The sequence below is a fragment of the Onychomys torridus genome, chromosome 13 (genome assembly GCF_903995425.1).
Source record: "Onychomys torridus chromosome 13, mOncTor1.1, whole genome shotgun sequence".
Classification (NCBI taxonomy): domain Eukaryota; kingdom Metazoa; phylum Chordata; class Mammalia; order Rodentia; family Cricetidae; genus Onychomys; species Onychomys torridus.
The window spans coordinates 65,988,182-66,014,906 of NC_050455.1; the positions used below are offsets into that span (position 1 = coordinate 65,988,182).

General features: G+C 37.1%; 1 protein-coding gene across 4 annotated transcripts in view; it reads right to left on the minus strand.

Annotated features, from left to right (window-relative positions):
* C13H18orf25 (chromosome 13 C18orf25 homolog) overlaps positions 1 to 26,725 on the minus strand; it is an 83,800-nt gene that overhangs the window by 11,988 nt on the left and 45,087 nt on the right. For 3 of the 4 annotated variants that reach the window (XM_036204379.1, XM_036204377.1, XM_036204378.1), the window contains one exon: positions 9,992 to 10,159. The exons of the other annotated variant lie outside the window; for it this stretch is intronic. In XM_036204379.1, the coding sequence (XP_036060272.1) occupies positions 9,992 to 10,159 (168 nt within the window). The remainder of the gene's footprint in view (positions 1 to 9,991; positions 10,160 to 26,725) is intronic. 4 annotated transcript variants of the gene reach the window in all.

Sequence of the window (26,725 nt, forward strand, 5' to 3'; positions counted from 1 at the left end):
AACAAACAAACAAGCCAACAAACTGGCTTTTAAAAAAAATACAAAGGGCTGGAGAGAGAGCTCAGCAGTTAATATTAAGAGTATGTGCAGTTCTTCCAAAGGACCCAAGTTCAGTCCCAGCAGCCTGTAACTCTAGCTCCAAGGGATCTGATACCCTCCTCTGGCCTATGGGCACCTGCATTCATAAACACATACCCATACACAGATACACATAATTAAAAATAAAAATATCTTTAGAAAAATATGATATATGGATGTAGCATGTATCCAAGCAGCACATCAGGACTTTCAAGTAAAAGTCTCTTATTCTACACTTCTGTCTCTTAGGAGATCAACAAACTCCATCGACTAGTGCTCTACCTAAATATATTTATAAATAAACTGAACAACATTCTATATTTTATTCTGTAGTGCTTTTTGCATTCAACTCTAGTGTACTATTAATGACCTGCATAATCACCTCGAGGTCAATGGGGTAGCTCTCTACTGGGTATCATCCTAGAACAAAATTCTAAACCAGAAATCTGCAAAGGCATACGTAGAATAAAGCTAACTATTAATACTGTATTTATACCAAGATGCTTTGTGAAAGACTTAACATGTTTTCCCTCTCAGGGAATGACGATCTGGCAAAGTCTAATCCCAAAATCCATCTAAAAGCAAAGACAAGAGGCAGATGGAGCTTTGGGATCTGCGTGACTGACACATAAGCTGCACACTGCCAACAACTCTCAATAGATATGAACAAGCCTGAGTGCCAGAGGCATAAACCAGTTCAAGGCACTGAGACACAGAGGACTGCTCCACAGGCGTCTTCATAAACTATTCATTACAGAATACAATGAAATGCCCCCAGTGTCACAGTGAGCTGGACGGTCATAGACCTGACATAAAGGGCAATGGCACCACATCAAATCAAAATACACGGCTCTAAAAACAACCCAAATATGAAAAAAAGAATTCAGCTAAATGCCCTGCTCTTAAATATACAATCTTAAATGAATTTTCAATTCCTACATGGCCAGCAATTAAGTTCAGTAGTAAAAGCATTTGTCCCTCAAGCCAGACAACCTGAGTTCAATCCTCAGGCACACAATGGAAGGAGGAAATAGACTCTCAAAAGTTGTCCTCTGACCTACACACACACACACACACACACACACACACACACACACACACAACTTTAACAATTTTTAATTAAAAAATTAATTCCTACAAATTAACAGGGTTGCAGTCAACATAAATTTCCATTTACTCTTTAAAAGTTATTTGCATTTAAACATGTTGTCATCTAATACAAATTTTTTCTCTATATACTTAACAAAAATGTTTATGAAACCTCATACAAATGAGACCAATGAAAAGAAAACTTCACAGACACGGGTCATCCTTCCTTTCCTCTCACTTGCTCCAATGCACCAGCGACACTGAGAAATCTTGTACCCTCACTCCTGTCAGCTTTTCACAAGACCTTCTGGAAAAGCACAGGCAGGCCCAAATCTGAACTTAATCCTCTAACCCTGCAAACTCACCTTGGAGAGTCCCCCCAGGAGGAAAAGACTTACATAAGCTAGATGTTACAACAGTCACGGGCACTACAGTGCTAACAATGGCTTGGGAAAGCATCACATAATATTTAAAGTATAATACATACTATTGTAAAAATGTGTAGACAGTAAGGAAAGCTGTGAAAAGTAATCAAGTTTGATGAGTGTTAGTGCTTATTGTTTAGTACTATCATTCCTATTTGGGGATGTTTAAAATGACTGAGTGTTGGTGAGATGGGTCAGTAGGTAAAGCACTGTGGACAAGCCTGGCTACCCGAGTCTGATCCCAGGATCCACATGGTGGAAGGGAAGAACCTACTTTCAAAGTTGTCCTCTGAGTTCCACGTGTGCCCTAAGGCACATGTGTGTCTACATATAAATATTTTTCAATGAATAGAAACAAGGTGACCAAGACTATATTGCAGTCTGCATGAGTCTATAACACGGTTTGGATTTCATGTGGTGGCACTGGTAGTGGCCACCAGTCTTTGAAAACCTACATGCACAAATATTCTCTACACAGCACCTAATTTTGCTAAATCTGGGATGTTGTTTAAATGGGACTTGGGGAAGTCTAGAACTGGCAAACTCAGATCCTTTTTCTGTCTAACACCTTGCTGTGGTACAGTGTTTCATCCATCAGATCCTTGTTCTAACACCTTGCTGTGGTACAGTGTTTCATCCATCAGTACCCTGACGCTTTAGTTACGGTCATCACTAAGCACACTGCTCCAGATGCACTGCAGGGGAGGGATAGACTGACAGCCTTGATCTTCTCGAGTTCCAAAAAAGCCTAGAATCAATATCTCAATAGATTTTACTGTTTATCTGTGTGTTCCTATGATAAGTATATTACTTGTGACATGGTATACATTATACTAGGCGATAGGAATACCACTGGACACAAGGCAGACTCAGGCACTATTCTCAACAAATCTGTAACACCTTCAGCGATAATAAAAAAGCAGCCTGCTACCCACAGTTCAAAGAGTTGCTCCATGAGGGGGGTAGAGAACAGCCTGCAAAGATGAGTCGTGATACACATCCGTGATCCTAGCATCTGGAAGCCAGGCTGGGTTACATACATATCTAGCAGTGCAAGGAAACAGACCAGGCACATTCTCCAGACTTTAGTTTGATCAGGGAAGGTGGGTTCCAGAGAAGTCTGGGAACAAGCGAGAAGGAAGTACCTTTAGGGCTTAAAGGTTTATTGAGAGTTAGAGTAGAAAAAGTAATGATGAGCAATGCTGGCAATATTGGTGAGGTGAAATCATAGGTTGGAGTCTGGACTTGATCTTGAAAAGTGAGACACTACTGAAAGACCTACAGAGGGACACAATTCAGTTTTGCATTTTAAAGACTTCCCTTTGAAGTACAACCTGACAGCAGGGCCAGAGATTGCAGGCAACAGAACCCGTTAGCTACACTGCAACACTTTCTGGAGAAGACACAGAATGGGAGGTGCTCCTGCGATGCTGGCATCAGATAACTGGAAGAATGCAGGAAGTAGAAAATGGCTTACACTGATTATTTAGGCAACTTGAAGGAGACGATGGAGGCTGAGGATGGCTGCATGCCTACTTTTCAGATTTCCAACAAATGGTTGGTGGCACTGTTCAAAAACTTTTTTGACCCAGAGATATAAAGAAAACAACTTGATAAATCCCTACCATCTCTGAGAAAAGGGAGCACAGAACAGAACCCTGATGACCACCACTAGTAAAGAGATGGCACAAAAAGGGGAGTCAATGGGGAAACAAAAGCAAACCCACCAAAGACACGGTCAGGGAAGAAGTGAGAACAGGGCATTACCCACTTGGAACCCCTCCCCTTCTTGGGAGTTCTATCTCAATTTTTCTTAATAAATCTGTGCTCACTTGGCTGAAGGAAAAAAAAGGGAAAATAAGTAGGAACCTCTCTAGTCAACAAGATGACCTTAGAAAGCAGAGCCTCAGGAATGATGGGACCAAAACAGCAAAAGAGCCAAGGGAAACAAGAAAAGACAAACTGCAAAAGGTGGAATGTGGACGGGAAGGAAGGAAGCAAGAGGACTCAAGGGAGAGAGACGAGTGTATATGTACTGTTCTTAAAGATGTGCCAGATCAGGTTATATTCAGGGAAAAAAAAAGAAGTGAGAGTCATGGTGGGCAGCTAAAGTGATCTTCACTGGATGTGAACAGGGAAGCCGGAAATGGGTTTAGAGAAGTACTGCAATCACTCGAGGGAAAAGGAAGGAGGGGAGGGGAGGGGGGGGGGGAGGGAGGGACGGGAGGAGGGAGAGGAGGGAGGGGAGGGGAGGGGAGGGGGAGGAGAGGGGAGGGGGGGGGGGAGGGGAGGGGAGGGGAGGGGAGCTGAGAGTCAAGGTGAAATTGCAGATTAGGGAAATAAAGTGGCCCTTAATCCAATCCTGTAACTGTCTCCAGTTGGGTTTAGCAGTGTCTACATAGACTGACTAAGTTACACCAGGTGAGTACAGCTGAACACTCAACTACACTCATCAGCTGAGGACACCAGCCAAGGGGCCCTGGAGCCAGATTAGTAAGGAAACAGTAACAAGAGTACAGAGAAGCCCTAAGTGCAAAGCCGGAGTGGCTTCTGGGATCCAAGCCCTAGAAAGGCTGAGTCAGAAAGGATGCCACCAAACTGTGACAAAGCAAACAAGGGCTCTGGTTGTGAAGAGAGAGAAGAGGAGCAGGCGGGGAGCCAGCAGCCAGGAGAGCAGCACACGGCCAGCTCCTCTTTCACCTACACAGAAACACTAAGGCCCTGGCCCATTCCTGTCCTCTGCTCTCACCCTCCACTCTTGTTCTACTGTGTCTCCCACGACTCACCTGTCAACGATGTTTCTACTGCCCTCTGCAGTGTCAGCTCAAGGTCAACTGTTGCCTTTCACTTCTGTGAGGAAACAGGCTTTCCTAAAAATGCTGCTGCCCAGCCCAGATCCTAGCCTGTGCCCCAGTTTGGGGATTGGCTGAACAATCCTTCATTGTCCTCCAATGCCAGTAGTGTCCTCCTCCCAGGGAGCTTTTCCCCTTCACACAGGAGCCACTGACAGGTTCACACATTCATCATTCGTGACTGCAGTCTCTCTCATTCTCTCTTTCCACCTATGAATGCTCATCTGTGCTCATAGCCACCTTAAAATAGTGTCAACTCACTAAGAAGAAATTATACTCCAGGAGGCACTTAAAGCCACTTGTGACAGCCTCAAAACAAGGATTCTGAGTGCTGCTGTCAAGTCAACTGAATGAAACCAAACTTAAGGGAAGATTTGGAGTCAGTGCTGCAGTCAAGGTGTTCCTCTGTCATGCAAAGCTTCAAGACAGTGACCAAACACAACACAACGAACCTTCCTATGTGTGTCCAGTTCAGCACCATTCTTCTGATCTACAATTTAACTTTATGCTAGGAATCTCTGATACACCTCAGACATTCCTGTACTCTTGAACACCAGTCTTTACTTGGCAGGCCCCTCACCCTGACCCTGTGTCCAAAGCCCTATCAGAGCCAGCAACGTGACATTATATTAGCTTTTTTTTGAGGGTTGAGGATTTAGCTCAGTGGTAGAGGGCTTGCCTAGCAAGCAAGCACAAGGCCTGGGTTCGATCCTCAGCTAAAAAAAAAAAAGGAAAAAAATTTTTCTTGAAGAAACCACTAAGCCACGTTATTTTTAGAATATTTTTTACATCACTAGTATTTCAGGTTATTCTAACTTTATTCATCATAAATATAAAAGCCAAATTTATATACTACTTTTAGAATATTAGACCCAAACAATTTGAACAGTACAACTGTGGCCATAAAAATTGCAGTGTAAACCTCATATAGTGGGTATGTGCCTATAATTCCAGCATTTGGGAAATGGAGGCAAAAGGATTGTGAGTTCAAGGCCAGCTTAGACTACACAAGACCCTGTCTTAAAAACAAACATCCAAACCTGTAGTCCAAAGCAAGCTGCTTCATAACAATGCTTACAGTCCTAGTACTTGGGCCCCGATGTGGAGGATTGCAAGTGTGAGGCAATCTGGGCTACCTTGTCCTATAGACAAGAGGACCTCAGACTTCTGCTTCTTTAAACTCCAACTACAAGTTTATTGTTGCTGTTTTTTGTTTTGTTGTTTTGAAACAGGATCTTACTCTCCTACTTTGTCCTATAGCGGAGAGGACCTCAGACTTCTGCTTCTTTAAACTCCAACTACAAGTTTATTGTTGCTGTTTTTTGTTTTGTTGTTTTGAAACAGGATCTTACTCTCTAATCCCAGTGGCTGAAACTCACTAGGTAGCCAAGGATGGCCTCAAACTCATAGCACCAGCAACCTTCCTTACTTAGTCTACTTCAACACTATCATTACTATTTAGCACAGTGGTAGTGAGCATTCCTGTTCTGTGCTATACATATAACATGCACAATAACCTTTGGTGAGGCAGACGTAGTTTTATAGATAGGGAAAACTGAGGTCTTATATAACTGACCTATGGCCACACAGTTCCTAAGTGGCTACTGGTTCAAAAGCACCCTACCCAACCATTCAAACATCACATAAGAAAAAGTAAACACATGGTAAGGACACACGGCAAAATTAAAAAATGTACAACTTTGGCTGACCAGTGTCTTTCCTGATTCCAAACTCGTCTTTAAAATCTGCCAGTTACTCAACTCTTTTACCTAGGTCAAAACTAAAGATATTAAATAGTGCTAACTCATACAAGAACATCATCTAATTGCTTTGAAATGGAAGCTAGCTACTCTATTACCAATGCTTACTCAAATGATCCTCTATACATCAGGGCTGTGGATTTGAGCTGACATCCCACTATTAAAGTGAACATATGAATAGTCTGTTCAGTAACTAGAATTTTATCTGTGACACAGGGACACCAGAACATTTAACTTATATTCAAAACTCAAAACAGAGAAAGTGTCAAAACTAAAAATTATGACTTCTATTAACATTTTATAATGGATTCCACAATCTTTAGATCCATGATAAATTCCTACTATAAATTATAACACTCAATTTTATTTGTTATTCTTTGTAATGACATCATAATATTTAGAACCATATAATAGATTCCTACTATAAATTATAACACTCAATATTTTTATTATTCATATAATGGTCTACATTTTCATATCTAGGGAAAATGACTTTGAAAGAGAGACATCTTTATAAGAAAATGTCATGGGAACTATTGAACAGTGGTAATTGTATCCTAAAGATTAACCTAATATAATTTATGGCCCAAACTGTACACATACTGTGTATTATAACTTAAAGAAATTATATACATATATATAAAATTATATTTGTATATACATATACAAAATTATATGTGCATATACATATATACAAAAAATGTTAACAGCATGATCATTTAAAACAGCACCCTAAACATTCAGTAAGAGTAAGTTGTGATATACTCACATAGAATATTACACAGCAGTGAAAACCAACAGTAATGAACCAGACTCACACTTAGCAAGCACAAAGCTCACAAAATGTTTAACAAAAAAAATTACAAATGATTGTCTGCCATGCAATTAATTCTAAAGTAGGTGTGTTTTTAAACTATTTACTAATTAACAAACTAAATACTTAAAGAACACAGAGAGCCAAACATGAAACAACCAATTTAGGGCAGCTCTGAGAAGAAGGGGAAAGCAAGCAGCCAAGCTGAAGGCCCTGGTGTTAGTCTCCTCACACTCTTTCAGCATGTTGTATTTCTTAAAAAGAACAGTGGTAGGCACACAGCAATCACAACATTTTAAATAAACAAGCTAAAATGTACAGTGAGCCCTCCATACCCATGGCTGCACATTCAACTGTGAACGGAAAATACTGAGGGAAAATTGCATTTGAATTGAACATGCAGTCCTTTTTGTCAGCATTCCCCCAAATAACAAGTAGTACAATGATGAGGGCTTGTAAGTAATCCAAGGAGACTGAAGTACAAAGATGTGTGGGAGTTATATGCAAATACTATACCATTTTATAACAGGGATTTGTTCCTTCCTATGGATTTGGATTTGTTGTTTTCAGACAGAATCTTACTCTAGCCCAAGTTAATCCTAATATACTCTGTAGCCCCAAAATGGCCTTAAACTCAAAGTGATTCTCCCAATTCAGTCTTCCAAGTGCTGGAATTATGGGCCTAGTCCCTCTGGGTTTTTTCGTTTTAGTTTTTTGTTTTTTGGTTGTTTTTTATTTGGGGAGGGGGTTTCAAGACAGGGTTTCTCTGTGTAGTTTTGGTGCCTGTCCTGGATCTCACTCTGTAGACCTGGCTGGCCTCCAACTCACAGAGATCCACCTGGCTCTGCCTCCTAAATTCTGGGATTAAAGGTGTGTGCCACCACCACCCGGCTTTGTTTTACAATCCAGAGATTGTAGAACAATTCCCCCACAGACACTGAGATATGACTATACCTGAATCTGAAAATGTAAATACTACCCTAGATAGAAGTGCTGGGTTTTCTGTAGATGAAAGAAACACATTAACAATTCTACATGAGTCAAAATACACTTAAGAATTCTCTATATTAAAAATTACATGGGCTAGAGAGACAGCTCTAAAGTTAAGAGCACTGGCTCTTCTTCTAAAGGATCCAAGTTTGATTCCCAGCACCCACATAGTGGTTCACAAGCATCTGTTAACACCAGTTCCAGGGAATTTGATGCCATCTTTTGGCACCAGGTATGCAAGTAGTACACAGACATACATGTAGGTGAACACCCATACACATAAATTTTTTTTAAAAATAGCATGTGAGCTAGAGAGATGGCTCTGAGGTTAAGAGCACCTGCTGTACTGCTGGTCTTGCAGAGGACACAGGAGCATCTAACACTACACAGTGGCTCACAAGCACCAGGAGCTCCAGTTCCAGGGAATGACAAACTGTTCTGGCCTCCATGGATACTGCATGCACATGCAGACAGGCAGGTGTTCATGTTCACACACACACAAAGATTTAGTTGTTTTTGTTTTTGTTTTTTGTTTTTAAGAAAAATAACAACATGCTGGGAACTGTTCTTTTTTGTTGTTGTTTCCAAGACAGGGCTTCTCTGTATAGCTTTGGAGCCTGTCCTGGAACTCGCTCTGTAGACCAGGCTGGCCTTGAACTCACAGAGATCCACCTGCCTCTGCCTCCCAAGTGCTGGAATTAAAAGCATGCCCCATCACCACCCAGCTTTTTTTTTTTTTTTCCTTTTTTTGGAATTATTCATTTTTATCCCCAAGAATGAACTAGAAAGTGGTCTGTATGTAATGACATGGTCAGGGCAACAGGAAAATAAAATTGAGATGGGTCGATTACTTCTTCAGCCATGGATAAGAATCAAAGAAAAACACATCTAGTAATAGAACAAACTAAATCACACAGCTTGGAAACATGTTAAACAAAATGTCTTTAATTTTAAAGTATTACCTCTATTCAAAGTATTAATGCAGAATACTAATAAATCCTTAAAAGATTCTTCTTAGGCAAATATTTATACACATAAAAATGAAAATACAAAAGAAAAACAACTGATCTAAGATCAAAACTAAATTTAATTTCCAAATTAGACATAATCAGAAGGTCAGTAAGTTATTTTTCTTCAGTGTTAATCAAGATGGTGACAGAAAGAATTCAAGACCATTGGCACTGTGTTTTAATTCAGAAAACTAAATTATATTATAAAATTTCAAATAAAAGTAATAGTTTGGCTAATGATTAAATTACCAGACCAGTGCATTAAACCAATGAACATAATCCTTCAAAAGCAACAAAGAAAACATACACTGCATAGGAAGGTTTTTAAGTTTCTTCCCCTTTTATCTTAAGTACTAATCTTTAAAAATGAAAGTTCAAATTAAAAAGAATATTTGAGGAAGAGATTGACGGGAAGTTGGAGGCATGGTAAGAAGTTCCTTATAAGTATCATGTTAAGAATGTCAGAGACCTCAAATAATGGGACACAAAAAGGAAATTCTCTCTGAAATGACGGAGGCAGAAGGTGAAAGAAAGGTGTTAGATAAGGTGAGGGGGGAATTAACAGGGAGAGAGCAGAGAGGAAACAAGGACCGCACTGTAGATGAAGAGGCACAAGCAGAGAGCATCCAAAGCCCTCCGGAAGCTGCAAGGCAAAGCTATCCACAGTCAAGGCAGGGAAAGAACTGGCCAAGGAGTGTGAGGACATCTTGGTTGCCTTTTTAAAAGCATTTTAACCCAAGAGTATGCCTCCTAGAATTTGATGCCTACACATTCATATATTTTCATTTGCTTCCTTCTAATTAAGAAGTAAAATGACATGCTACTTAAATCTTTTGTTATACAGGGCAGCCTGGATAGACACGATTATTCAACGACAGAGGCTGTTCTCCTCATCAGTGTCTACTACCAGAAGAAATGGTTGGCAGGACTCATGCATATTACGTCATTAGAAAAAGGGGTAGGGAAGACCAACCTGCCTCTAGAAGCCCGCTGGTCCTCCAGGTAGCTCCTGTGTTCTGGCCGCCTACTGAATTACTGTGCTCTTGAACTACTGCAGCCGCCAATAAATTGTCCACATTTACCACTTCTGGGTCAGAGCTGGTGTCAGACATATCATAATGAGCTACAACTGGAGGTCCATCTAGGGAGGAAAAAAAATGTATACTTGTATCTAACTTGTGGGGTAAGAAATATCTCTCCAACTAATTAAGAGCCCACTAAATGCCGGGTGCCTTAACTTAGAGCTCACTTTATGCACCTAGCATTGTGAACCTGATGCTAAAGTAGAAAAAAGCAGAGGGACACATTTTGGAAAGAGGAAAAGGGTAGTACTATGAAGAACAGAAGACAAGACTATACTACACAATGGAGCACTGTTATTCCTACAGAGCAACAGATTAAGAAGAGGCGGTGAGGACTCCACAAAGAAAATGGGGGGAAACTGCAGTAAACTGTTGAAATTTAACTTCATGTCTTTAGAAAAATGAGTTTAGCTCTCTTAGTAGCTAATATTAAAAATTCCTAGTAGACTTAGAAAGGAAAATCACATGTACATTTTCTTATTTACTAAATAAAGTTGGCACAAGCCACTAATTTACCTCCAGCGAGGCCCTTTTACAGTAACAGGGATGTTACACACTTTATAACATTCTACAAAAAGACAACACCACAAAATCCACTGTCAGGATTTTGCTTTGGCTATCTTATGAAGGAATAGGGATATTTATATTTTCTTTTCCCTGAGAAAGATAAGTTCATTCAAGTAAAGGACAGCAACCTTGTGAGTAGGTTTTAAAAGAAGTTGAGAAAGTTCTCATTAGAAAAGTAAGAACATGCTCCTAAGCCCAAATCACATCACTAACTCCAAGTAAGTACCAAAGTAATTATACGACAGTAATTCATGCTATAATAGCCCAATATTCATGCTTATAAAATGAACACATGCTTTAAAATGGTATTGCCACCCTCTTCCTAACACAGTAGCAAAAGTATTGTGAAATAGCTTTCTTTCAGGAAATCCTTCAACCCGTCCCCCCTTTTAGAACAGAGCTAAAGGGAATGCTGTCCTTCCCAATAGCTAGCTATAAAGAACAAGCAAACTGTTTTCTCCACAGATTTTTAACATCACCCAACAAATGAGTATCAAACACACCTATTTATGACTATGAATATATGTATCAGTGAATCAAAAAATAACATATAATGAAGGCTTATTGTTTCAATACATACATCCATTGTATAAACTATCACTGAACAAAACACAGAATACAGATGGGCTATTTATCCCCTATCTTATGTGGCAACATTTTTTAAAAATAAAAAAGTGATCAGACATAAAAGCAAATGAGTTGTCAGGTGTCACTATATAAAGGACAGACACATCACAATATGAAATTCTGACGACCATGGCAATTTTAATTAACTACTTAAAATCATTTCCAGTTTCCTTACAGGGGTAAATCAAGTTCATCAAAGCCCATAAAATTTAACAAGATGGTAATAGATTTTAGTTCAACAGCAAAATTTGCTCACGTTTGAGGTTTTTCTTTTCTTAAAAAGTGCATTTTCCTATAGAATTTTCGTCAGAGTTCGAAATGACGACTGTGGAATCATGATACTGTGTGATGTCCAAATACTTAGGTACAGAAGGTAAGGGGACCAAGTACAATGTTGACTATGTGACCATAGGTTCGATTTTTGAAAGAGCTTTGTGGGTTTCTTCAGTTGTTTGCAAATAATTATTTACTGATTTATTCTAAGATTTATATAACCAACGGCCAATTCAGAGCCATTTATCCACATATTCCCCATCTCTGTCCCCAAATGGAGAACACAGGTCACAGGTCAAGTCAAAATTGTACTACTCCTACATGTATAATCATGCAAATAAGTATAAATGTATGTATACATGCAGAGTCACATCACCTACCCATGGAAATAACTTGTCTGAAAGTCTTCATCAGTAGAAAATACAAGCATAAACTTGTTATCTGGCTTCATTCTTGTATCTTCCATATTTCCAAACTGCACGCCTTATAACTTAGCTTAAATTTAGTATTTATCGTAAACAAAGACAGCAATATTTCATATTTTAATTATATTTAACAGTTAAATTATGATCACTGTCATTTTTCATTTCCAATGGATTCAAATAATGACAACTCAGAAGTATACAAACTTTAATAAAGTAAAGTACTTTTCCAGCTTCGACTTTCAGTGAGAAAGCACTATTAAGGATCCTTACACCTATCATTAGTAAGCCAAAACTAAGTAAATGTACAGCAATGGCAAGGGGGTTCGATTTGAACTCTGAAAATAATGGTGACAATTTGTGATAGTATGTTAAAGTGTGATTCCGGCTGCACAGCATTTAATTTTTTTCAGCTGATTTATTTTTGCATTTACTACAGGAATGTGTGTGTGTGTGTGGTGTATCGCGCGTGTACACATGAGCATCCATTTGCACGTAGAGGTCAGAAGACAACTTTCAGGAATCAGTTTGCTCCTTGCACCATGTAGGTTCTGAGGATCAAACTCAGGGCAGACCTGGCAGAAAGCACCCTTTCTCCACTATGGCATTTCACAACCCTTTATCTGCTTTATTTTTTAAAATATATCTTCAAGTAAAACAATCAGACCACTGAGAAGCTATAAAAGTTCAGTGTGTTAACACAAAGATCTATGCTGTCAATTCATGGCTGCATAATAAGCATTCTCCTTATTATTCCTATAAGCTTTTAGAACAACTGAATTCCTACTAATAAATTGTCTTGACTTTCAAGAATATCAAAATAGTTGCTTTAGGTAGGTCTACATGGAAACACTAACAATTTAAGATTCAATTGTTAACATAAGCATATTCTATTCTACAACAAATAAGGCTACCCAAACAGCATTCTCCATCTGCCAACTGAGATCCATCACACCCATAAAAATCGGCACACAGTAATAATTCGCTAGTTTTTATACAATCATTAAAAGCATCTCCTTATGAAGGCAAACTGAATACAATTAGTTAATAACATCAACGTGCAGTTTATCTTTGTGCTAGTCCCCCTCGCTAACTACTTTCACGGGGGACCCAGACAGGGGATCTTTCTGAGTGCTAGGATCACAGGCATGTCCACTTACAGAAACATTTTGAATGTTTTATCATTTGTTGCAAATACAAAAGAAGAAAATTTAAAATCAAGAATCTACCAACTACCTTTTATATAAGGACTCCAACACAAAGCTGGAAAGGTAGGTCAGTTGTCAAGTCCCTACACTAGGTCCTGGACTTAATCCCCAGCAACATAAAACACTGTGTTAGGTTTGTACTAAGCTCCTATCTTATATGAATAGATTCTAATCAATCCCTTTGTCGCTGTGTCTCTGTCTCTGTCTCTGTCTCTCCCTCCCTCCCTCCCTCCTCCCCTCTCTCCCTCTCTGTGCCAGTCTGTCTGTGCACCTGCATGCGAATGAACCAACCCTGAATATTCTTTCTAGTCTCAGGCATCATTCACCTTTTGTTGTTGTTTTGAAACAGGAACTTTCACTGGCCTGTACCTCTCCAAGGAGGCTATTCTGCCTGGCTAACACACCCCAGTGCTGGGATCAGAAACCTCTATTATTACACCTGGCTTTTTTGCATAGGCTCTGAAACTGAACTCAGGCCCTCCCTCACGTTTGTGGTGGAGGCACTTTACGAAGTGAGCCATCTCCTCAACCCGGTTTTAACTTTTCAAATACAAATACTGATGAATCTGTACTGCTATTCATTCCTAATAAAATTAAGTTTTATTTCTTCAACTTTCTCCATTATTGATATTAAATGTTTAATAAAATTAGTTTCTTTTTCAAATATATTCTAATGGAAAAGAAAATCAAAATCACACAGACAAAATAAAAAACAAAATAAAATATTTCTTTACTATGTTTATCCATAATGAATTTCCTTTCAAATTTGGCAATGAGAAGCATATCATTTTATAACTATATAAGGTAATCACTCAATTTAACTGCTTTCCCATCCCCCTTTTTCCAGTACTGGAAACCCAGGATCTCATGAATGCCAGACACTACCACTGAGCTACACTCACAGCCTTTTCAAAATGTTGAGACACAGTCTAGCTAAACTGCCTAGGCATCTACCCTCCACCCTGCTTCTTTCTCTACTGATGAAAAGCCTAAATCCTTAGTAGGTAGAACTATTTTAAAGACTCTGAGAGGCTTTAAAATAGTTGGGAGGCACAGACAAACTCTGTGAGTTCGAGACACTTATCTACATACATAGCATGTCATAGTCAGCCATGGCTACACAGTGAGCCCTGTCTCAAAACAAAACAAAACAAAACAAACAAACAAAAAACACACTTGCCTACTGGCCCATCTTTCTGTCAGAAGGAGCTATCCTATTTCATCTGTCTGCTTCTTTTTCCATGTACATTCTGCAAAACAGTTTGCATGCAAGCAGCTTTGAGGAAATAGTAATGCCTCAGCTGGTGCCTTCTACTGGTTATACACAAAGCTAACTTGCTAAGTATCAGGCTAAGATTAAGTTAAATGAGGCCATCATTAATGCATGTTTTATTCTCTAATCTCAGTACCTAGGAGACTAACACAGAAGGTTTATAAGTTCAAGGCCAGTCTAGACTACATAGCAAGTTCTAGGCTAACCCTAATTAGCTACAAAGCAAGACCCTGTTTCAAAATCACTAAAAAGAAAAGCCAAGAAACAGAAATGAAATGTTAGTTTGTAAGTATTCTTATAAAAGCATCTCAAAACCAAAGATCATTTTGGATTGGTCTGCACTTAGCATCATCCCTACCTAAAGAGCACTTCCACTAACTTACATTCCCAGTATCTCATTATAAATGCTAACTAAATCTAGAATAGGGTGTCCTCCTGTATTCTAGACACCTAGAAATATCACTCTTCATTCACTTTCACTTAAACCATACTAGGCAATGCACCAAACATGGTTTATTCCTTTGAGTATTTCTATGACTACAGTAATACACAACAAGGTCCAGAGAAAATTCCCTTCATCTGTTAGAAAATTCACTTCATCTGTTACACCTCATCTCTCCAATCCCCAAACAAGGAGAGAGAATGTCTGTCCTGTTGCTACTAAGGAACCTCAAGTGCTCCTTTCCCCGTCACGCCTATGCCCAGTGCCATTACGCACAAAACATCAAGAGGAGAATGAGGGGAGAGACACCCCTCAGCCCAGTCTGCTCAGATAATGAGATATGAAAGAAGTTAGTCTGAAAGAAAGGTTCTAATGGATCACCTAGCCAAGGAGCCTCAGAAAGTACAATGTGTGTGCTTGTGTGCATGGTGACAAGCAAGGTAGTAAGGTGTAGGCTTGAGGAACTGGAGGAAAGGGACAAACTTCAACATACACAAAGGAGACTGAATTTAGAAGAACCTACTTTTAAAAAAACACTAGTTATACTACCTTCTAGAAGACAAAAATACAAACATATTTGTAAGTGGCAAAACGCTTGAGAATACTTACTTTGTTTTTTCATTACTATCAAAGAAAAAAGTGCAAATTAAGAACCATTTGAATAAATAAGAAAGCAGCCCAATCACCTCTGAGAAGAGAATCATGTCAACAGAAACAAAAATTCAAAAAAGTGCAATCTTTGGAAAAGCAACCTTAAGTATCAAAAGCTGTGTGAGTATATTTTTCTTCAGACTAACATCATAAAGCTATTTTAATCTAAAGAAAAAATGTTAAAAGGGGGGGGGATAAACAGAGATGAAATTCAGCAATATGCACTACATTTTATGTTTAGGAATTATGCCACTTTTAAAATAAAAACAAACCAGTCTGCTCTAAATTTTTTCCACTATATTCATCTCAATTATTAAAATTGAGAAACTTCATAAAGTTCCTAACATGGAAATTGTTTTTAGGAATCATTGCCTTTTCTTCATACTGATAAACAATTAAGTCATTTTGTTCAGAAACAAAGTTACCTACAATAGATACAAGAGTTTCATTTATCACTTTGAAAGGGTCAAAGAGGTAAAGGGAGTGAGTGCGTCAAGATGCTCAGAATACTTGAAAAGCTGATCAAAAGAAAACGACAGCTTCACACTGCAGCATTATGTACAGAGAAAAGCAAGCACTGGATCAAGCGAGCTAACTCAAAAGATAACCTGGTACCACTCACAGAGATCCTTAAAGGAACCAAGAAATACAGGCCCGGGGCATTTGAAGAGGCTGCCATCTGCTTTAAGGACTCAGATATGACTTAGAAACTGACTAAAGCGTACACTACAGACAACAGAGAGCACACGCTAGTGTAACTTCTCCAAGTTTAGTTCCTTGCCAAAGATTCCTTCATCTGCCATTTTAGTTCCTTCTTTAAACAGACATGGTCTACATTTTCCCATTTTCCCAAATACCCTTTAATTTTTAACATGTAACCAGTAGAGCTCATAGTTTAAAGGAAAAGACAGACTTTCAGGTTTATAGTGGTTTTTTATCTTCCTTTTCAATATGTCAATTACAAAACTGAAAATCATCCTATAAATATTGTGTAAAATCCATTATTCTAACTATAAACTAATACTGCTAATTTCATTGTAGAAATATTATTTCTTGATTCAGGAATAGACTGAATTTGTTGGTAGGAAATAACTAACATTACAACAGAGTCCTCAACAGAGTAACAAGAAACATTTCTTTTTCAAATTTTTTATTTAATCTATTAGTTACACTCCAGATGCACAGACGTATAAAGGATATAAAAAAAAGCAATAAAATAAAAACAGCAATTTAATAACATTATTCTCAAACCTTCAAGGTTCTAGTAGAAATAAGAATACATTTCATGGAGGCCATTCCGTTGTTGTTCATGACAAATTCTGTATAATACTGTGGTGACCTGATACAGCAATAAGACCATCTACTCCATACTTTGCACTCTGGTCTGCTGCTGACTAACTTCTCTAAACTTCAAAGGAAGGAAGAACAAAAACTACAACCCCCTCCAAAAGCATAGAATGAAGTACTTTTAAATGTTATTTAAGTTTGTAAATTCATATACCTTCTAAATAAACTGACACATTTCTTGTCTATACCATGATTAAAGGCACCTATGCCATTTTTAAGAGGATCTGAGAAGAATCTAAGAAGAATTTTACAAAACAAATCAATAAAATAAATTTAATGTGTAAGTTTAATAAATTTGGTAGAACTATTTTTGATACTATACTCTGACATTTGGCATACACAAAATCTTCTCACCACCCCCATACATTATTTAAATAATTTTTAAGAGGAAAAAAGGTTTAAATTAAATAAAATACAATACTGTCAGAAGATTGCCTTTGCTAAGGTAATTTGCCCACATTTTCTTATTACATACATATGAAGACAGCAAGAAGCCTGCATACCATTTTTTCTATAACTGTAGTGTAACTATCATTAGGCAAAGTCAACTGCACGCTAAAATTGAAACTTAAGACCTAGTGTGAGAATACAAACTGTAATTCCAGAACTTGAGAGGTAGAGCCAAGAGAATCACAAGTTCAAAATTATCCTTGGCTACACAGTAAGTTCAGGTCAACCTGCATTACAGGAGACTCTGTCTTAAAAATAAGAAAATAAAATAAAAAATTAAGAAAGAGGAAGGGAAAAAAAAGAAAATTATCAGTAAGAGTCAAGCAAGGTGACAAAGGCCTGCAATTCCAGGATTAAGCAAGGCTGGTGCAGGAGGATTACAAATTCAAGGGCAGCTACATAGCAAGACCTTGTCTCTGACAAAACAAAAGTTTATCAGTAATATTAATTTAAGATATCTTGCTGAACAAAATGATTTATTATGTAATTTTTTCATTAATAATCACGTATGAGCCACATAAGCTTTCATAAGTCTAGAAATACCTATACTCATTGGCCCTTGCTTGAAACCTACATAACAGTAATGCAATAAGCAAAATAAACTCATTTGTGTGTGTGTGTGTGTGTGTGTGTGTGTGTGTGTGTGTGTGTGTGTGTGTACTTTCTGGGTTTGTTTTTCTTTTTAAAGACAGGAACTCATTATGTAGGCCTCGCTAGCCTGGAACTTGCTATGCACACAAACCGGCCTGAAATTTGCTATGTAAAGCATACCAGAGTGGCCTTGAATTCAGAGATCCATTTGCCTCATCTCCCCGGTGCTAGAATTACAGGCATGCACCACCATGCCAAAGCTAGATCTCATATTTTTTTATCCAGTCTGTTAGCAGTAACTGATTTCCAAAGATATTGTTTTAAAATAAAAGCCCTTCCCCTCTCCAGTTTAATTACCATAACTAAGTTTATAGTGAGTGACATTTTCCCCTGCATGTTAGGAAGCAACAAAGGGACAGTGTATTAATGACACTGTAGACTATGACACAGGAATTTGCCTCTAGACACTCATCAAACTAATTTTAATGAATTCAGAATTAAGGTGATAGGTATATAGGTACAAGCATACACATCCCTGAGATTAGACTCCTTTATCTGACTTGGGAAAAATAACAAAACAGAAAGAAAGGAAGGAGGAAAGGAAGAAAGGAGAAAGGAAAAAGGGGGGAAATTAAAGATAAGTTTCTTATTTTAAAAAACTTCACGCAAGGGGCTGGAGAGTTGGCTCTGCAGTTAAGAGCACTTGCTCTTACAGAAAACCGGGGCTCAGCCCCCAGTCCTCATACAGTGGCTCACAACCATCTGTAACTCCAGTTCTGGGAATCTAATGCCCTTTTCTGACCTCAGAGGGCAACAGGCTCACATGTGGTACATATACATATATTTGAGCAGAACACTAATCCGTATAAAACAAAATAAAATTTTAAAAAAATTTAAAACTCATGTAAAATATTAAATCTTAAGCTTTTAATTTCTTATGTATTCTAAACTAAAATTTTACTTGAACTTTTAAAGTTACCTCAATTTTAATAATGCCTACAAAATATATATCAATATAGCTGTTAGCATCTCATAAGTGGCTCTAATAACCAGACTACTTTAATCTGCTACTTAACGTCTCTTCAAATGACTAGGTATATAATATTCAGAATGCTACACCAGTAAATACCAGGTGAAAGCAGAGCACGGAAACATTATTAGAAAATATTATTTAACTTAAAGAGGGAATTATGCCCTTGAAATGTCACAAACTAAAGTGAAATACTGCTGTGAGGAAATAAAATGGTCAGTAAGAGTTATGATTAAACATGTTCCCTAACATTTGCCAAATAATTTAAGTGAAGTAACAACTTTTTGTCAAGTCTTCAACTTGACTGTCTAATTCTCTATCCCATGAAAAAAGCCACAAATGAAGACAATCGCCTGATACAGAAACTTCCACAGGCAGATTAAGAGATGTTATAGTCCAAATAAAGGATTACACTCTTACATAAAAGCATTTTAGTAATGCCTGGACTAGTGTTGTAGGTTGAAAGATGCTTCCTGCCAGGACTATCCCTTTACAGACTATAAGTAAATCCAAACAGAATACATGATTCTATCATTTTTTTAAATTGCTGGACAACTACAGGAATTCATGGGAAATGAAGGGTAGACCACTAGGCACTTAAATAACAGCTACATTAAACTGTTATCACTTAATCTGGAAACAATTCTCACCTGTGATTTTAAGAATATAGACATTTGCCTCAGACAAATTTTAATAATCCACTCCTTTGAATGTCCATAATACAAGCTCAAATGATTTTAACTGTTGAATCTGTGCAATCTGGAAATGGTGCTATCGTTAGAGTAAAATCTGTTCTCAAAACAGTAATCCTTAAGACAGTTATGATGTATTATCTTCAAGGCACTGTGTGAAAATGAAATCAGAATAAAATTTTTTGTATATGCCTCTACTGCAAAATTACTCTTAAGGCTAAACTCTGCAAACTATATAATCCCAAGTTTTAGTCTAAGATAAATTATTAATATTTTAGTATATATTTTTTTAATTAAACAGTGCATTATAGTTCCTTCTTTCTACCAAAACCCACTTTCATATCTTTATCCAAACTTTTGCAGAGAAGACCTCCCAAAATGACAAGTATTTAACATATCTTCAAATATTCAGTACAGTATTCTATTACCTGAAAATATCAACTATTACTGAAAAATTCCAATTAGTTGAATTTTTCCTGGTTTTATTCTTGGAAAAAAAAATATATATGTATGTGTGTGTATATATCTCCAGGGTGGTGGCACATGCCGTTAATCTCAGAACTTGGGAGGTAGAGGCAGGTGGATCTCTGTGATTTCAAGGCCAGCCTGGTCTACATAGTGAGTTCCAGGCCTGCCAAGGGCTACATAGTAAGACACTGTCTCAAAAACAAAACGAACAAAAACCTATAGAGCTCTTACTCAACAACAAAAATGAGACTATATCCAGTCAATATAATCAATATCAACAATAATTTTCCTACAGGTTATTTCTAAAAGAATTGGTCTTTTTATTTTAAAAATAAATGTATTTTTCAGTTACTTACTACTTGCTTAATAAGTTAAATATTTTATCAGAAAGCAAAATAGAACTCATTAAGTTTATGCATGCATTAGAAAGTCATAGCAACATACTGAAATGAAAGTAGTACTTTTATGTCTATAAGTCTACTTCTAGTAAAATTTGACTCTAGATTGAAAGAAAAGACAAATAAATTTCCTTTGAAAACATCTCAATTTCAAGGAAAGATTATTGATCAAAGTTCAGTCTGTTACCCAAAGTCAGAACGCTTTCTGTTGATATAAAACTTAAGCTCTATGCACGTATATATTTATAAAATCTGACATAGTCTGTAACTCTACTTTCACTTCAGAGAAAACTCCATCAGTTATAATACACTCCTATATTTTATACAGAAAAAACTCTTGATGTTCAAATCTTATCTCAATTAATCAAAATGAAGTACATAAACTTTCAACTCAATACACAGTAATGAGGACATCAATCTACAAAGATATTCTTACACAAGAACATATTAAACTTTACACAGTTAACACAATTGCCATACACTATGTTAAATTACAAGTATTTGCTTAATTCAAACTTTGTAAGAAAAAGGAAAACCTCGAGTCTATTACTGTTAATTTAAAAGTTGCAATATTTACATGCTCTATGATACCTGCCTGGCATGTGTGAGGCCCTGGGTTAAATCTCAAGACCACCAATAAGTGGGGGAAAGGGCTTGGAATGTAGCTCAGTTAGCAGAAAGTCTGCTTAGCATGCAGGAAGCCTTAGGTTAGATCCTGAGTACCTCATAAACTGGGTGTGGTCCATAGGATGATCAGAAGTTCAAGGTCATGCTCAGCTAACAACTAGTTTCAAGAACAGTGTGTGATTTATAAGAAATCCCATCTTAGCTGGGCAGTGGTGGCATATGCCTTTAATCCCAGCACTCTAGGCAGTCAGGTCTGTGAGTTCAAGGCCAGCCTGGGCTACAGAGTGAGTTCCAGGAAAGGCTCCAAAGTCACACAGAGAAACCCTGTCTCAAAAAATAAAAAAAAAAGGAAAGAAAAGAAAAGAAAAGAAAAGGAAGAAAGAAAGAAAGCCCATTTCAAAGTAAGTAGGGAAAGGAGTAACTTTTTTTCACATAAGATTACTGAAAAATATTAAGATGAACTATAGGCTTCATTTCTTACACACAAACTTCTAAATATACTATCTAGCCTGTAAAACATAGAATGTTTTTCTTCCATAATAAAACTAATCTTTTTCATTAATGTGAAGGAAAAGGATAAGTTTCTCAAAAAGAAAGTATAACTTAAAAACCAGTTAACATTACCAACATTATGTATCTCTGTTGAAGTCTTTCATGCCAATTTAGCTGTCTCTCACCATACTCCTACAAATCCTCAAAAAGATTTAAAAAAAAAAAAGAATCCCACATACAAACACATCTATCATACTGCAAGACTTGTGTTTAGTTCTGCTTCCGGGGCAAAGGAGATCACATAGTCAGGGATGACTTTGGACCCTGGTCCTCCTGCTCCACCTCCCATCCTGGGATTAGAGGTGTATACCACCAAGTCCAACAAGCCTGTCCTATTTAGTCCCTTTGCTACCCCACATGAGACCTTTAACACAATCAAAGACTATTTATTTTAAGTCTAAGGAATGAAAACAAAATTAAACTAGTAATTTGAAAAACAAAATTAACTAAATAAACTTTTTCACTAGCAACTTGAAAAGCCATTTAATTCCCCTAATACTTGCCAGGGCTAATTTAAAGTTTATCTGTGTAACGATGAAAATTAAAGTACTGCCCACTAAGGGCACTTTTATTTTCCTTGGTTTCAGTTGTCCTACAGTTAACTGAAGACCAAAATAATAAAAAGGAAAATATAGAAATGACTAGTTCACAAATTTTAATTTGGACAATATTCTAAGTAGTGTGATGAAATCCTCCACAGCTTTGAGCCCAAGCTGAGTCATCCCTTTGTCCAGAGTCTCCACAAAGAAAGCCACCATCTCAGTTAGGAGACTGTTTTAGTAGTACATCACTTTTGTTCAAGTAACCTTTACCTAACAGCCCAACTCTAGGCCAATAGTATTCACCTCACCATGTAGGCATGATATCTGCCATCTTACTATATCAAAATAAGAGTGAATATAATCCAATAGGATCTTTTGAGACACTAATTCACACAGCTTTTTAGTGTACTGTTAAATTTTTTTCTCTTTTTGTTATTGCTATTAACCTTAATGTGCCTAATTTATAAACTAAGTTTTATAGTAGAGTACATACACAAGAAAGAAAAACAGTATATACAGGGCTTGGTACTGTGTGGAAATCTTAGAACATACCCTCTCCCAGTAAGGGGGAACTATTGCACTATTTTTCCTCATGCAGGAAATCAACGTGCAGTAAGCTGGCCTTTCCTATAATAATGCCCTGCTCCCCTTAAGGAAGGGCTTTGCTATAACCCAGACTGACCTCAAACTCATGATCCTCTAACATCAGTCTCTTAAATGTTGGGATTACAGGCCTGCACTATCATGCTCTGGTATTCCATACAGTATGTTGCATAGCTGGTACAAAAGTAAACATTTACTCAAGAAAGTAATGTATGCTTCCCATATACAATATATTATAATTTAATGAAGACTACTGACAAATTAGTTCATTAAATAATAAGGAATATAAAATGCTCATGTAGTATACTTTCATAATCTTCATACAAAAATTACAGGATATGTCAGGTGGTGGTGGCGCACGCCTTTAATCCCAGCACTTGGGAGGCAGAGGCAGGCGGATCTCTGTGAGTTCGAGGAAAGGCACAAAGCTACACAGAGAAAACCTGTCTTGAAAAAAAAAAAATTACAGGATATAAATCAGAGTAAGGTGACAAATATTTATGGAATGAGTGATAAGATATTCAAGTTATAAACTATTTATGAGTTTTTACTAATTATTTTTAATTAAAGTTTTATTTAGATTTTTTTGCATGAACAGACATAAAAGAGAGACTCATTCCTTCCTATTGTTGCAAAAATACAGTTTCCGTTCCAACATACAAAATAAAACACAAGCTAAAACTTATCAAATTGTTGCTTTGTTTTAAGTACTTTTGCTTTTTGTTTGTTTTTGGAAGTTTTCACACAGCCCACGCTAGCCTCAAACTTGCTAGATAGCCAAAGGTGGCTTTGAATCCCTGGTATCCCTGCCTCCCTATCTCCCAAGTTCTGGAATTATGGGTACATGCCACCAGGCTCAGTTAGGAATACCTAATTTAAAAAGAAAAACCAAAACAAACCTGTAGTCTTTAAATACCATCAAAAGAAAAAAATTTTTTAATAGGCAAGAGTATACTTTTTCCTTAATCGGGCAACACACTTTAGTGACAAGTTCATAGGTGATTCAGAAATGCTTCCATTTTTTAGCAACGTTAACTAGAAAACTATTATGTTTTGGGGAATTCTAAAATATGGTCAACCTTCAGATGGGCAAGGAATGCAAGAAGTAATAAGGGATTGCTGTGGCAATACTTGCAAGTTGGGCATCAGCATTTAAGCACCTGACTGGGTGAGGGAGAATTCTTAGAGTAACTAGTTGTGTTTTGGATTCCCTGGGTTCAAGGGCTGTTCATTGTCTTCACCAGTGTCAAAGTGAGTTAGTTTCACACCCACATTCAGGACTTCTGCCTGTCTCTGTAACTCAGCAAAACAGTTACTGGCATCTTCTAGAACACCGCCTATACAGTTCCCATCACACACCACTCCTCTTGCCAAGTACTCTTGACATTTCCTATTTCCTTGAACATTCATTCAAATCCTCTAGCACAACTGATGTCAACTTTGAGACACTGAGGCCACTAATAAAACATTAATAATTTAGAAAAGTGTATTTTTATTTAAACACACTGAACTCAGGAAAAGTGGCAACAGCATTGTTGTTTGGTTTGGTTTTGTTTTAAAGCCTGGTAGCTATATCACTGGTAAGCAGTGTTGAAATTCACTAACCAAGCCAAAGTAACTTACTATAAGGAAATTAATAAAATTACTAATATCATATGATGCTACCCCTTTTCACAGCTTCAATGATCTATCTGGGAAAATTGTTCTCTTACTGTATGACTGTCTTTACCTGCAATTAACTGGTTTTTTGCCTTTGATAAATATAAGAACCCAGAATGGCTTAACAATACCACAAACCACAATGGCTCTCCGATATCTAAAGTTTAATTTAATTTTTTTAAGTTTTCAAGATAAGTTTAATACACAGCTTTAGTTGAGAACCCTGTATATTTGAGTATTTTTAACTGTGTTGGCTAAAAGGTAATAAATACTTTGTCAGGTGAACCCATAAATCTTACCTGACTGAAAGTTTTTATTTATTTGTTTGTCTGCTTGTTTTTGATTATGTGGAAAACCACATAAAGGATGTATAGGATCCATGTGTACTTCTGGGCCAGTCTTACAAAGACCGTAGTATCTGCCAGAGTGTTAAAAGGATTGTATGCCACTGGGAGCAAAGGAATCTTATGTTTAAGTTTGGGGTATACAGGCTAAGTATGTAGGATGTACAGCTCTTGCCTCGCATGCATGAAGCCTGGGTTCAGTTCCTAACACTGCATGAAATCAGATGTGGTGATACACTCCTATAATCCTATAATATCAGTATCTGGAAGATGAGGTGGAGTCAAAAGTTCAATGTCATCCTCAACTGGAAGCTAACCTAGGTTACAATGAGACCCTGTCTCAAAAATAAATAAATAAATAGAAAAATAAATAAATAAAGTGCAGTGAGAATTATATTTATCCCCTATATAAGATATATTAACAGTTCTAAGTTGTCCTGCAGTAAAGAAACTTGTTTTCACATAATCTAGCATATTCCAAATATGTGAACATATAAATAGGTATCGTTATTCTGTAGAAGAGTAGTTTTATAGAATTCTAGTTTAAGATATGGCCTTATACAAACTGTTCATCCTTGAGCTGGATTGTTTTGGTTTAGGCCTCTAATAAAACTAACAGTATTAAACTCTTCACTTTCAGGGACAATATTAAATAGGCTGCCTTCTCACACTACTCTTGACTATACTACCTACAATAGTTTTTCTATCTAACTCCCATTCAGTCTTTTGATCTATATGCTTTATTATTGTTGTTGTTGTAGTTGTTATTATAGTATTAGTAGTATGTGATATTAACATACATAAGTATATATTAGTAATATATTACTATGTTTAATATATACTATATATTACTATATAGTATAGAATTCACCTAGTAATAATGAATGCATTTATTATCTGGCTCCTGAGAGTAGAGTATATTTCGTGAGGGAGGAGACATCATTCACTATTATGCCCCCAACATTGTATATTAGGTATGCAAATACTTGCTGAATAAAATGACTGATGGAATCAATCAATACTGGACTTATATCATCTACCTATATCAAGAAATTGTATAAACAGTCCAAGGCTTGGGATATAGCTTAGTGACAGAACATGTGCCTAGAATGTGAAAGGTCTTGGTTGGGTTGAATGCCCAGCACCACCTAAAATAACACAAACAAAATTGGAAAACAATCTTATGAACTGTTCTATCATGTTTACTCCAGGTTATTTCTTTCTTTCTTTCTTTTTTTTTTTTTTTTTGGCTGGAGCTGAGGACCGAACACAGGGCCTTGCGCTTGCTAGGCAAGTGCTCTACCACTAAGCTAAATCCCCAACCCCTCCAGGTTATTTCTAAAAGCATGGCTCACTTTATCATTTAGTGGCTATTTATAAGGATGCAAAAGAATGCCTCATTATCAAGAAAAACTGTAGACACTAAGAACTTTTTAATCATGTCATCCTTTTTTCTATACTTACATACTACTGCACAAATTTTTAGCTCCATTCTACTTAGTAATAAAAAAATCTCTTCAAGTTTGCTACCTACACTTCCCCTAACTTCATCTTACCCATCTTCTTCTGACTACTCTTTCTCTACTATCTCCACTTTAAAAAATAAAACAAAACAAAGCCTTTCCTCTATATGCATGATTCTTTGAGAAGGATGTACCCTCTTCCTATTGTATATTTAAGCTTAGGAAAACCAGACCAAATAGAATTTATACTTTATTTTCCTTGTGGTTTTTGAGACAGTGTCTCATTCTATATTCCATGCTGGTCTGACTTGCAATCACTCTGCATCAGCCTCCTGGGGGCTGTGAGTGACTTATAGGGTATTACTATACCTGAACTTTGTACTCCTGTCTTTGAGA